Here is a 14,753-nt window from a genome sequence, read left to right on the forward strand (position 1 = left end):
CGCTCTGTTGACCCGTTTCTCTGTCACCTGCCTTGGCAACGCTGTAATGAACGCTGCCACGCCAACCCAGCGTCACTGAACTGAAGTGAGGCGGGATGACGATGACAGCTACAATGTAACAACCTGGGCTACATTTAATGATGCAAATGATCTCCCCCCCCCCCCCGAGTGGTGAGGCAGATGCTCCTTTTGTTGTTATTGTTGTTCAGTTGTGTTGAAAACAGATGAATATATCACACGCTGTACAGTATTTCCCATGATACCTCATCCTCGTGTTTACATGATAAAAAAATGACACCACGTGACACGTAACCGGAAGGCTGCTTTATTGTTTGGAAATAGTTTCGTGCTCAAATGAAGACAATCTTTCACCGGTTCCCGCTTAATGTCCCATGTGGTTGTGCAACACACCGTCCTCTTTCTGGCCGTGTTAGTGGAAGGACATAACAATGTCAGTCAGTCAGTAGGCTTCCTGTTTGGATGGGCCGAGTCTCAATGCAAACAAAACAAAACAAAAGCTGACCTCCGTCATGCTGCAACATGAAGGCTGCACCAACCTGCAGCTCAACGACACTGCACATGAACAAATGTGTGGAACAGAAGGCAAGCCGTTCTGCAGCCAGCCAGACACACACACACACGCACGCGTACCACGTGACCATACAAGATGTCAGTCAGCCAGTCTAGGCAATGGGTTTTGTGTTGATTTGTTCGTTTTGCATGACACATAACTCCGTCGTGCTGCATGTGGATTCACTCTCACGGGTTTTCACATATCCTCATTTTATTGACAGACTATATGTAGGAGGCTAAAAAAAGGCACGTGCTGTTAAGAGATATTGCACCAGAAACAAACACACAGACAGTTAAGACAGCTAACCCTTAAAATCATGAGATATCATCACATTTCAAAATGACAAAAAAAATAAATAAATAAAACAAAATAACATTAAGAATCAATTCCAAACTGCAGGTGTGTACTCAGGGAGAACATGGACCAGGATTCAAGCTGAAACAAGCAAAACATCTGTCACACGCAACCGTCTGTGGCTCACACAGGGGCACGCCCATCGGCCAGCACTGCTCTGTCAAGTGTGTGTGTGTGTGTGTGTGTGTGTGTGAAGTTGGGGATATTTTGGGGCGAGACATGGTCACACGTAGAAAAGGGTGTGCTGGTAGTGCAATCCTCTCACCAAGGTAGGCTACACAACTGTGAGCAAGCAGCCAGTGCAGCACCAGTGCAGTACTAATGCAGCGCCAGTACAGCCCCAGTGCAGTACCAGTGCATTACTAGTGCACCACTAGTGCAGTATCAGCACATTACTAGTGCGGCACAAGTGCAGTACTAGTGCAGCACTAGTGCATCACACCAATAGTGCGGCACAAGTGTAGCACTAGTGCAGCACTAGTGCATCACACCAATAGTGCGGTACCAGTGCAATACTAGTGCAGTACCAGCGCATTACTAGTGCGGCCCCAGTGCAGCACCAGTGCGCCGTTAGTGCAGCACTCATGCACCACACCACCCATGCACCACACCACCAGTGCATTACTAGTGCACCACCAGTGCAGCACCATGCATTGCCACTGGGAGCCAGGACACACAGGTGCCGGGCAGGCCAGAGTTTTGGTCATTCTCTGAACATTCAGCACACAGGAAAAATGGATGTAGTCTGTGGTACTGTTTTAACCCAATACAAGGAACAAGAGGAGTTCTGTTGAGGACATTTTTCTTAGTTTTATATATCTGTGTGTGTGTGTGTGTGTGTGTGTGTGTGTGTGTGTGTGCGTGTGTGAGAGATACAACTCTGTATATGTTTTGATTTATATAGAGATTTAAATATAATTTTTGCTCTTTAATATAGCTTACTCCCCTCTTATGTGAAAAGTGACTCAAAAAAACCTACGTCATCTAACAAACGTGTCACAACCTAACGAGTGTGACGAGGGGCGTCAGCTGGAAGCCATTCTATGTATGATTATTAATATTTAGTAGTAACATTTTGATTAATAGCTGTAGTTTTTTTAAGTAATTCCGTTATTTACAAAAAAAACTACGCATGCCGTTAAAATAAAGTGATATATTACATTATTTATAGTCTCTTAAAAAGTCCATTCTTAACTTTTGCAGGTTGTGCCGTATACTGAACTGTACAACTTTTTTTTCCCAAATGGATTTATGTGGGGTTTTTTTCAAGTATACATTTCTGTATATCCATGGTGGTGTTAGAGAAAATGGACGGCAGTAGCTTTTTATGCTTATCATTCAGAGTTTTATTTGGTTCAAGTTAACACCCACACTGATTTTGGAGATCTCATGCAGCAACTGGACCATAGAACTCGAGAAGGGATGAGGGGTTTATTCATAAACAGGAAGTGACATCACTGCACAACAGTAAGTGCAAAAGCTCTGGTGTGGTGCTTAGGCTCACAGTACCATAACAATGCATCCAGTGCTCTGTTTGTTATTTGGTATTTCTTATGCAGTATAGCAAGATGAAGAAAAGGAGCAAAATGAGAGGCTTGAGAGCACATGTGACCGAATACTGATGTCCGCCGAGCAGCCAGCGCCCACTCACAGCCCGCCACCGGGAGCGAGTGTGACGCTCGAACCAACAACCCAATTCACTTCCTTGACATCTCCTCACAGTGTTTCCTCTTCCTGTGACTGCTATAGGGGTGAGCAATATTACTGTTTTGATTGAAATTCATTGAGACCAGACTACGGTCCGGAGTGACAGAACCACAGGCGTGACCCGCTACCGACACAAACGCCCGCCCGCCCTCCCTCCCGAAGGTTCCCACTTCGCTGAGATGCTTCTAGCCCTATATCTCTAAGCGTCGTTAAGCAGGAAGCTTTAACGTGACCCCCTGACCCGGCAGGCCGCCCCGGTGAGGCGGCCGGCCGAGACCATTGTCCATCAGCGTGGCGAAGAACACAAAAGAGTAAAACTTTTTTTTTTCATAAATACTCTCCTCACATTCACTTGCATTAGGTTGCAGAGCTCATGATAATACATCTATTATATCTCCTGAGAAAAAGGGTGGATTCTTCAAGCATTGCATACATTTCTACGGTCTCTCCGTCTAAACGATGACAGCGAAAAAACAGAATGGGCAGGGCGTAACTCCACCACATCCCGTCCCGCGGACAAAAGGGCAACAAGGGGTAACAAGGCAGGTCTCTTTGGCTTCTCCACACTATAATGCTTTAACATCCGCTCACAAACGCCCGCTCCTCTCCCTCCAACAGGAACTCACATCATTCCATAATAGGCATGTTCATGCAACAAGATTACGTCCCTCAAAATAATCCAGAATGTGGTTTACAAAACTGTGTCAAGTCGAGACTTCTCAGCCACCACAACACAAAGATAAACAAGAGTGTCATCACCAAATGCAAGGACGGAAAATCACACACAAAGTGGAACAGTCGAATGTGATGCACCGGCGAACAGTCAGCATGGAAGCCTCCACAGCTCCCAGCACCCCCCCCCCCACACACACACACACCTCGGACCCGAGACCCTTCACATGCCGTCTGGCACCAACCTAAAGGCAGATGGTATGGTACATTACATAGCTGCTGACACGGCACACAAATCACAAACATCAGCTCCATCAGTTTGTTTTTCCCCACCCTCACCATCCAACTCCAGCTTAATCCCACCACCCTCACCATCCAACTACAGCTTAATCCCACCACCCTCACCATCCAACTACAGCTTAATCCCACCACCCTCACCATCCAACTACATCTTAATCCCACCACCCTCACCATCCAACTACAGTTTAATCCCACCACTCTCACCATCCAATTACAGTTTAATCCCACCACCCTCACCACCAACCAACATCTTAATCCCACCAACCAACACCTTAATCCCACCACCCTCACCATCTAACTACAGCTTAATCCCACTACCCTCACCCCAACCAACAGATTAATCCCACCAACCTCACCATCTAACTACAGCTTAATCCCACTACCCTCACCCCAACCAACAGCTTAATCCCACCACCCTCACCATCTAACTACAGTTTAATCCCACCACCCTCACCACAACCAACAGCTTAATCCCACCACCCTCACCATCTAACTACAGTTTAATCCCACTACCCTCACCACAACCAACAGTTTAATCCCACCACCCTCACCACCAACCAACAGTTTAATCCCACCACCCTCACCACCAACCAACAGTTTAATCCCACCATCCTCACCACCAACCAACAGCTTAATCCCACCACCCTCACCACCAACCAACAGTTTATTCCCACGACCCTCACCACCAACCAACAACTTAATCCCACCGCACATACAGAGTCCCGTCCCACTCAGTCTCCAGAGCAGCAAAACAACAAAAAAATATAAATAAAACTATTTCTCCCATTGATCAGCACACCGGTGCCCCAAACAGCACAGACGACCTTCGCGTCCCTGTCTGCAAAGGCAACGGCTGAACACCCGTCTTATGAAAAGTGTCGATTCAAGAGAAGAAAAAACAGGATATCCGTTTTAGATGATCAACCCCCGTGTCGTTTCTCCATGTAAAACAAATGATTTATCTCTAACTTGTAAATTTTGACGGTGACTCGATCCGGCGGGCCGAGCCGCCGCTGTGGTCTGAGTATTAGTCTGAGTATCTTGTGGACTATGATTATTCATGCAAGAGTTCTGATCAAAACATGCCATCATGCAAGTCATTTCTATGCATTGAACAAGCACAATTATTTATGTATTTGTTTGGAAATCTTTCTGAGTAAATGTAAGCCCTTGGCCCAATTTGACCCTTTAATAAACAGACCCTTAACCGATCGGTGTGAAAGCCCATGTAGAAAAAGCGTCTCGATGTGGGTATAACAAAGATAAAATGTGTAGAAGAGTTACGTGATATGGGCAAAATGTTGACTATTGTTTTCTTTCTTTTTTCTTTTTTTACCTTTTTTTGCATTTTTTTTTTTTGCCGCTCAAATTAAGTGGAGATATAAGTATATTCAGCATTAACAAACCAAAGGAAGAAAAAAAACAACCCTTCCATTGCTCTGGGTCTTTTTTTTTTGTCTTTCACTCACCGGCCGTGGTTCTGTTCGTGAGTGTTTCCTCATGTTCTTCTATGCATTTCACTACTACATGACACAGAACCACTCGCTCCTCCGCTCTGGGGAGGAGAACTCTCCAGCGTCTAGCAGCGTCCTCGTCTGTCCCGTCCCACAGCGCTTTCCGCGAGAATCCGTCGCTGGCGTCCCCCGCCTGGGATTCCTCTAGTCTCTCGCTCTGGTCGCTCTCTGCACGAGTAGAGTTTGTGTCTCGTCCGCAGACCAGCAGCAAGAGAGCGAATCTGCCTTTCGGCGCCGGCAGACAGACGTTTCCTTTGAGTTTTGTTCGTTTTCGTTCCCCTCTGTTAAGATCAGTAGTCTAGATGCAACAGCGTCCCACAGTATGCTGATTATGTTTGGTTTTGCTTAAGTTCAAGTGTCTTCAAGCCGTGACAGACCGAGCAGCTTTCCGTCTGCATCAATACAAGAATGGAGTCTGTAAACAAAAGTATTGGATATTATTCTTTTTCTTACTTGCAAATGAAATTATCTGTACATCTGTGTGGGTTAAGATGGTTTCCTCTCTCTTTGCTTGAAATTACATTATTATAACTATTATTGTTATTACTGCGATTATTACTCCGACACGCTAACATTTAGATTCCCTGATGTCTTTTTGGTTTCTTCCCTTCTCTTTCCTCCCTCCCTTGCCCTCGTTGTTGTCGTCCTGATTCTCCTTGTCAGGTTTGGTTACACTGTCATAAGAGGGGAGGGAGGCAGTGGAGGGGGTCCCCTCCTTCTTTTCCTGCTCCTGATTGGTCCCACCATTCTCAACTTTATTATTGACCGGTTTGCGTTTGCAGACAAAGCCTCGCCTGGCCAGATAGGAACGGTAGGCCCTCTGGATGATTTTGGCTGAGACGTCCTCCTGCTTGCGCCTCAGCGTGGTGGTGATGGGCTCGTAAGAGACCTTGGAAGGATTGGCCGCCACAAAACGCTCCTCCATTTGCTGCCTCAGCATGTCCAGCTCGCCACTGTCACCCAGCACGCGCTTGGTGAAGGCAAAGAGGATGTCCAGGCAGTGGATCCGATCGCCACTCACCATGGGCATGTCCATGGCAATAAGTTCGATTGTGTTGGGCTTAGGTACACGGAGCGGGTGCTCTAGTGCATCGGCAAAGTCCGAAAGCTTGGCATAGGTGATGAACTGGGAGGCGTCAGGATCAAATTTCTCCCAAATCTCATAGAAAGTCTCAAAGTCATCCTCGCTGAGTGGGTCGGCGCTCTCCTCTGTAGCCACGCTAAAGTTCTCCAGGATGATGGCGATGTACATGTTGACAACAATGAGGAAAGAGATGATGATGTACATGACGAAGAAGAAGATGCCCACAGAGGGGTTGCCACAGTCTCCTGTGGCTGGGGTGCCGGCGTTTTCCAGGAGAGGGTCACAGTCTGGAGGGTAGTTGAGGATGGGCAACAGCAAGCCGTCCCAACCAGCTGACGTGGTGATCATAAACAGGCAGATCATGCTATTGCCAAAGGTCTCAAAGTTGTACATGTCATCAATTCCAGCACCGTGTTTTACGTAGCCGAAGTTAGACATGCCAAAGATGGAGAAAATGAACATGACCAGGAAGAGCAACAGGCCGATGTTGAACAGGGCAGGAAGTGACATCATCAGGGCAAACAATAGAGTCCTAATGCCTTTCGCTCCCTTGATGAGTCGAAGGATTCTGCCGATACGGGCCAGACGGATCACTCTAAAGAGGGTCGGTGACACAAAGTATTTCTCAATCAGGTCCGCCAGAAACATTCCTAAAATTAAGAGACAGACAGACACGTGCTTAGTAAAGAAAGAGAAATGTTGGCAGTTATAACTGTCCTTAATGACTTAAATACCTGTGGTGACTTATGATTGTAATTAGTATGAATAAGGACAGACTCATAGGTTGATGCCATATTAAAATGCCGTGTGACTTGCAGGCCTCTAGGGGGAGATGGCAACGCCTGGCTATCATGCTGGCTTTTGAAATTCCGTCTGACTGCACCAAACACATTCAACCTCTTTTAATGGCCTGTATGGCCCTGAAGACATCTTTATCCAGACTCAAATTGGATTTTGTTCACCCCTTTTCTCCCCAGTTGTACCCAGCCAATTACCCAACTCTTCCGAGCCGTCCCAGTTGCTGCTCCACCCCCTCTGCTGATCCGGGGAGGGCTGCAGACTACCACATGCCTCCTCCCATACATGTGGAGTCGCCAGCCGCTTCTTTTCACCTAACAGTGAGGAGTTTTGCCAGGGGGACGTAGCGCATGGGAGGATCATGCTATTCCCCCCAGTTCCCCCTCCCCCCATGAACAGGCGCCCCGACCGACCAGAGGAGGCGCTAGTGCAGCAACCAGGACACATATCCACATCCAGCCTCCCACCTGCAGACACGGCCAATTGTCTGTAGGGACGCCCGACGAAGCCGGAGGTAACACGGGGATTCGTTCCGACGATCCCTGTGTTGGCAGGCAACGGAATAGACCGCTACGCCACCTGGACACCCCTACAACAACAACCTTCATCCATTCAAAAGTAGATCCACATATTTTACATTTGCAGCACAGAGAGTTGAGGCAGCTGTGCTGGGTAATAAAAGGTTTGCGTCACAGGAAAAACAGGAACAATCATTTTTACATTCTCGGCCTTTGAGTACTCACCCACGATGGAAAGGATGACCACAACCACATCAAAGATGTTCCAGCCTATGGTGAAGTAATAGTGACGCAAAGCAAAAAGCTTCAGTACAAACTCTGTCGTGAAGGCCACAATGAACACAAAGTTGACCCAGTACAGGATGTTCTCCGTCTGATCTGACTGGTCGTCCGTCTCCACCATCATGGTGACCATGTTGAGACAGATTAGGATCATGATGGAGATGTCGAAGACTTGCTGCGTCACAAAGTCGAACACCATGCCCTGGATATTGTTCTGAAGGGAGAGGGAGGAAATGGAGATGAGATATTCCAGCATGTGCTTTAAGGGTTTCCTCATTTCTTGAAATTTAATTTACAAATGTGGCGGTCCTCTAAACTAGCTGGTGAGTGACGATCATAACAACAACAAAAACAACTTACCAATGGCCTTGGTATGGGTTTCTGTGGTTTCTTTGACCCTAGTTTCTTCATGGCATTGTAGTATTTCTTCTGCTCCTCTGTCATGAATATATCCTGGCCTCCAAAGTAAAGGGACAGAAAAAAAAAATCTTGTTACAATCTGAGAATATTCAGACCCCCTTTCCACTGCTGACCCAACCCATCCTGTCAATTAGGGTTCAAGGGAATGTTAAAATATAAAGGACGAGTAGCATTTGAGTAATTTGAGTTGGTGTTGGCTCTTTCCAGTGCCAATGAAAAATACAAATTAGATCCATCCATCCATCCATCCATCCATTATCCCAACTGCTTATCCTGCTCCCAGGGTCACAGGGTTGCTGAAGCCTATCCCAGCAGTCATTGGGCGGCAGGCGGGGAGACACCCTGGACAGGCCGCCAGGCCATCACAGAGCACGCACGCACGCACGCACGCACGCACGCACACACACACACACACACACACACACACATATTGGGACAATTGAGTACGGCTGATTCACCTGACCTACATGTCTTCGGACTGTGGGAGGAAACCGAAGCACCTGGAGGGAACCCACACATGCATGGGGAGAATATGCAAACTCCACACAGAGGACGACCTGGGACGACCCCCAAGGTTGGACTACCCCGGGGCTCGAACCCAGGACCTTCTTGCTGTGAGGTGACTGCACTAACCACTGTGCCACCCTCCAAATTAGATCCATCCACCCATTATCCAAACCCCTTATCCTGCTCTCAGGGTCACGGTGATGCTGGATTCTATCCCAGCAGTCAATGGGCGGCATGCGGAGAGACACCCTGGACAAGCCGCTAGGCCATCAGAGGGCCCCCCCCCCCACACACACACACACATTCATACCTAGGGACAATTTAGTACGGCCGATTCACCTGACCTACATGTCTTTGGACTGTGGGAGGAAACCGGAGCACCTGGAGGAAACAATAGCTCCGATGGCGACGGGCCCGACTGGACATCGGAGCTCAGGAGAGCCACGCATATCAACAGCTCCAATAATCACGGGCGCGGCCATAACACCGGTACACAAAAGAGCCACTCATATCTATGGCTCTCTTAGCGACGGGCGTTGGTAAACATCGGATCACAAAAAGCCACGCATATCAATAGCTCTGACAACGACTCCTAGAGGATAAATATGAGTTTCATCACCAGCCAGTCAGACTAGCTTGGTCTAGTCAGAAAGGCACGAACTGAGGAAGCCTCTTTGATGAGAGGCGACACGTCTTCACGGATATATACCAAGTCCAGTTGCACTTGATTCAACTCCTTTGGATAACCATGACCTGGATGAATGAGAAAGTTCACAGACACCTGGAGGAAACCCACACAGACACAGGGAGAACATGCAAACTCCACACAGAGGACGACCCGGGACGACCCCAAGGTTGGACTACCCCGGGGCTCGAACCCAGGACCTTCTTGCTGTGAGGTGACCACACTAACCACTGCACCACCCTCCAAATTAGATCCATCCACCCATTATCCAAACCCCTTATCCTGCTCTCAGGGTCACGGTGATGCTGGATCCTATCCCAGCAGTCAATGGGCGGAAGGCGGAGAGACACCCTGGACAGGCCGCCAGGCCATCAGAGGGCCCCCCCCCCCACACCACACACACACACACACACATTCATACCTAGGGACAATTTAGTACAGCTGATTCACCTGACCTACATGTCTTTGGACTGTGGGAGGAAACCGGAGCACCCAGAGGAAACCCACACAGACACGGGGAGAACATGCAAACTCCACACAGAGGATGACGCGGGACGACCCCCAAGTTTGGACTAACCCGGGGCTCGAACCCAGGACCTTCTTGCTGTGAGGCGACTGCATTAACCACTGTGCTACCATGCCGCTCTCCAAAATAGATAGACACAAAAATAAACAGAAGCCTCAACCCTTCAAAAAGCCCTGATCATTTTTTGTTAACAAGTCCTTTGCAAAAAAGTTTAAAAAATTTAAAGTTTAAAGTTTGTCATCGAAGTGTCAGATGATCATTTTGAACCCTCTACATCCTTTGTGGTGCTTGTGCTTTTGACAGGATTTAACTGAGGGGAAAATAAATCTTATCTTTTTCTTTTGCTGGTTGAAGTTGTCGATGATGACACCAATGAAGAGGTTGAGTGTGAAGAAGGAGCCAAAGATGATGAAGATGACAAAGTAGATGTACATGTAGATGTTGTCCTCGTAGACGGGCTGGTCCCCCACCTGCAGAGAGCCACAAGTGAGACTTTACATCCATAGCTGCAGCTCATCTCATCAGTACCACTGCAAGGCTTCAGAGAAGACTGGCCTACCCTTCTAGAATCTATGGCAGCATACATGATGTCCATCCAGCCCTTAAATGTGGCCTGTGGGTGGGCAGATAAGTAAGGACAAAAAAACTGGTTATAAGTTTTAAACAAAAGGTAGGAAATGAGTTTAACATCAGCAAAACGTGGAGAAAAGAAAATAAGCAAAGGTTTCTCACCACTTGAAGCAGTGCGAGGTATCCAGCACCCACATTGTCAAAGTTTATCTTGACGTTCTTCCATCGAACTTCAGTTAAGTTCAGCCTCATGAGCGCTTCGCATTCTGATTTGTTGTTGACCACGTCGGGCAAGAAGTACTCCTCAGATGTCTCATTAAAGCAGTAGTAGTACTTCCCGGCAAACAGGTTGACTCCCATAATGCTGAAGATGAGCCAGAAGATGAGACACACCAGCAGCACATTCATGATGGAGGGGATTGCTCCCACCAAGGCGTTCACCACGACCTGAGGAGAATACCAAAGAATAAAAACACCCCCGTGAGGACACGACCACTTCTAAACAGCACACAGGTCAACACACACACACACACACACACACACACACACACACACACACACACACACACACACACACACACACACACCCGAGCATCAACACACACATGCATGTATGGATGTGTATTCTCTCCCTCTGTTAGATATGCTACATACCCGCTATCAATGATTCTAAACTATGATGAAGTCCAGTTATATATAATATCATTATTCGTTATCAGGGATCACTTCACTTCAGACAGGAGTGTTTAGGATGGTGCCGACTCTACAACATCTCCAGGATGGTCCCCACTGATATCAGCTGCACTTATTTCAGTTTAAATTATGATGCATCAACTTTGGCCTACAGATGTATTAAATACTTGTACTGTGCAAAAAGCTATGAAATACATGAAATAAAATGAATGAGTGTTAAAGAAACGCATGAAATGTTAGATGTATGAGGTAGTAGTAAATCAATGAAAGTCTTCCGAGTGTGTATCTCAAGTACTGTTCCTATACACAATAGATCCCCATTAAAGACAACATGAAATGAAAATGGACTTTTTTACCTTGTCAGCTCATTAGCCCAGTCATAGTTTGTACCCATTCAACAACTTAAGTCTATAATAATCCATCCATTACCCAAACCGCGTATCCTGCTCTCAGGGTGGCGGGGGTGCTGGAGCCTATCCCAGCAGCCACTGGGCGGCAGGCGGGGAGACACCCTGGACAGGCCGCCAGGCCATCACAGGGCCTAAATCACAGTATCATCTGCATATAATTGAATATGACAATCGGAGCATATTTGTGGGATATTGTTAATAAAAATGGAGAACAGCAAAGTCTATAATAATAACAAAAACCCTGTGTTTTTACGTCTTTTTTTTCCTTTTTAATTTTCCCCCTTTTCCTCCCCAAATTGTACTTGGCGAATTACCCCATGTTTCCAAGCCGTCCCGGTCGCTACTCCAGCCCCTCTGCTGATCCGGGGAGGGCTGCAGACTACCACACGCCTCCTCCGATACATGTGGAGTCACCAGCCGCTTCTTTTCACCTGACAGTGCGGAGTTTCACCAGGCGGACATAGCACGTGGGAAGATCACGCTATTCAGCTCAGTCCCCCCCCCCCCCCCCAAACAGAACAGACGCCCCAACCAACCAGAGGAGGCGCTAGTGCAGCGACCAGGACACACACCCACATCAGGCTTCACACTCGCAGAGACGGCCAATTGTGTCTGTAGGGATGCCCGACCAAGTCGGAGGTAATTATTTTACATCTTTAACTTCCTCTAAAACAGCCAAGTGTTTGTGGCTGCATCACCGAGTCCAAACAGGCAGGCGAGCAGCACTCCAGCCCATAGTACCACACAATGTTTTGCACCATCCCCTCAAATCACATCCCGCCCTGTGTTTCGTCCTGCTCTAATATGTTGTTTTACTTGGAAATATGTCCAATTACGGAAGCAAGATATGCTCTGAATGCCATTTCATGTGGCTTTAAATATTTTCAATTTGTCTGTCACAAAAGCAAACTGGAGGAATGACCTTTTCCTTCCAACAAGCCTCGCTTTATAATATCCTATACATATATTGGCCAGTTTTATTAAAAAAAAAATTTTTTTTGAGATACTTTATTGATCCCCATAGGGAAATTTTGCTCTGCATTTAATCCATCCTAGCTGTGTAGTTAGGAGCAGCGGGCAGCCGCCATGAAGCACCCGGGGACCAACTCCAGTTCTTCTTGCCATGCCTCGGTCAGGGGCATAAAAATAATGTAATAAAAGCCCATGGTATAACACCATGTGTGTTCATGGCTGGTTTAAAGCCAGGTCATGAGAAATTCTGAGGTAAACAGTTGGGAGAGACTGTGGGTGAGCCCCTATAGGAGCTGGACTCTCACCTACATCTCCCCATCCTAACAACACCTTATACACCACCCGGGTCTGGGTGTGTGCTGAGCTGGACCTGCCAGCTGAGCTTTTACTGGATGGCACAGCAGCGGCATCTTAAAAAACATGAAAATAGTGGTAATGCAGGATATTCCTTGTCGCTGGACTGGGGAGCATCATTTGAATGAGATATACAGTACAGTATCATCAAGGGGTGTAAGAATGCTACTGTAAATACCATGAATATTTTAGAGAAATACAACCATGAAAATGGTAAGCTCAAAACATGGAAAACATTCTTTGTTTGTTTTTTTTGGGGGGGGGGGGCGTAAGCCTATATACTCACCAAAACCTCTTAAGCACTTAAAGAACGACATGATCTCACCAAGGTTTCTCTAGTCTCTGCTCACCCTAACCTAGATTTACATCAAATATTACAATGCAAAGACCACAAAGACCATGCATCCATTTGATCACTAAAAGAAAACCATTACATAACCATGTTCTCATGCAAATCATGGTTGACGTTCACTGAGGGTAGAGAGGGGGAGCAAGCATGAGGTAGAGGGTTTGCAACCAGATGTTGGTCGATCTTCCAGTGAGACAGCCAAAGCCAAACTGTAGTAGCACGAGACAGCAGCAGCAAGGGGGGCCGGGGAGCGCAGTAGAGGAGGAAGAGAAGGCCGAGCGCAGAGACGAAAAGCAGCCACTTGTGATTTATTCTGCGCAGCAACAACCACAGGCCAATCCAAGCCATCACACATGGATACATGGCAATAAACACAAACAGGCCCCGTTCCTTTTCAGTGAGGAGATATCCAACCTTCCTGTCTCTGGCCAAGCTCAGAGACACGTGTAGCTGTGCTGATCGGTGTAAGACCTCCCATTGCTTTACTTGAACCTGCTTGGTTCCAACCCAGGGGTTTAGCTTGAACACGTTTTGTGGGACGGTTCATACCAACGAGATGATCTCTAATCTGACACCGGACATCTCAGGTCTCACTTACATGGCAGATGCACTCTGGGTAAGTGAGCAATCATTAAAATATGTTAAACTGAATTTTGGTAAGATGCCTGGACACGTCGAGGCGGGCTGCATTTACATGAAATAACATAAAATGATCTGTATCCATGCAGAAGCGTTTCACTGATGAGCGTGGAGATGGGTTGCCTGAATCCCCCTGACTTCTCTACAGTTCACTATATCGTCATCACTAGCATGCGTTGGTGCTTCTTATCAGTTAATCGGCATGCAGAAGACCAGCTGCCTGGTATCTAAGGTCTTACCCTCATCCCCTCAAAACGAGAGAGGGCCCTAAGGGGTCGCAAGGCCCTCAGTGTCCTGAGTGATTTAATGGGGCCTAGATCGGAGTAGCCCAACGCATTAGCTATAAGGCTGACTATAGACACCTACACAGAGAGGGAGAGGGGAGGAGGGGAAGAAGGAGGCAAAGAAAGAGAGGGTCCACACAATTAAGAGGGTGTACAGAAAGAAAGATAGGCCCTACTTAAGGATGGCTTCACTGTTAATAGGCTTATACAGATATGTATATATAAAGATATGTATGTGTAGGTATATCTAGCCAAATAGCAGAACTCGGTGAGCATAATGGTACATGGGTTAATACAACACACAAGAAGTAAAGAAAACGTACACTCCCCATAATTTGATATATGTTTTTGCTGGACATGTTACTGCACGTTTATTTTGGGGTTTAATTTATTTGGCGAGCTGGTCAGGCTTGATAGCCATCTTAATAGCACAGTGATCACACCTGGAAAGAAACTCGTGATTGATACAGTGAGAGAAAGAGAAGATTTAAAACAAAGGAAAAATCAGAGGACGAAGGCTTTCACGAAAACCAACTGAATA

General features: G+C 47.0%; 1 protein-coding gene across 1 annotated transcript in view; it reads right to left on the reverse strand.

Moving 5' to 3' along the window:
* Positions 1 to 5,689: 5,689 nt before the first annotated feature.
* Positions 5,690 to 14,753, reverse strand: part of scn8ab (sodium channel, voltage gated, type VIII, alpha subunit b) — a 134,161-nt gene continuing 125,097 nt past the window's right edge. Inside the window, 7 exon segments of the mRNA XM_056273585.1 lie at positions 5,690 to 6,855; positions 7,747 to 8,017; positions 8,164 to 8,268; positions 10,274 to 10,411; positions 10,501 to 10,554; positions 10,674 to 10,958; positions 14,168 to 14,290. Coding sequence (XP_056129560.1) covers positions 5,690 to 6,855; positions 7,747 to 8,017; positions 8,164 to 8,268; positions 10,274 to 10,411; positions 10,501 to 10,554; positions 10,674 to 10,958; positions 14,168 to 14,290 — 2,142 coding nt within the window.

The sequence above is a fragment of the Lampris incognitus genome, chromosome 2 (genome assembly GCF_029633865.1).
Source record: "Lampris incognitus isolate fLamInc1 chromosome 2, fLamInc1.hap2, whole genome shotgun sequence".
Taxonomy (NCBI): Eukaryota; Metazoa; Chordata; class Actinopteri; order Lampriformes; family Lampridae; genus Lampris; species Lampris incognitus.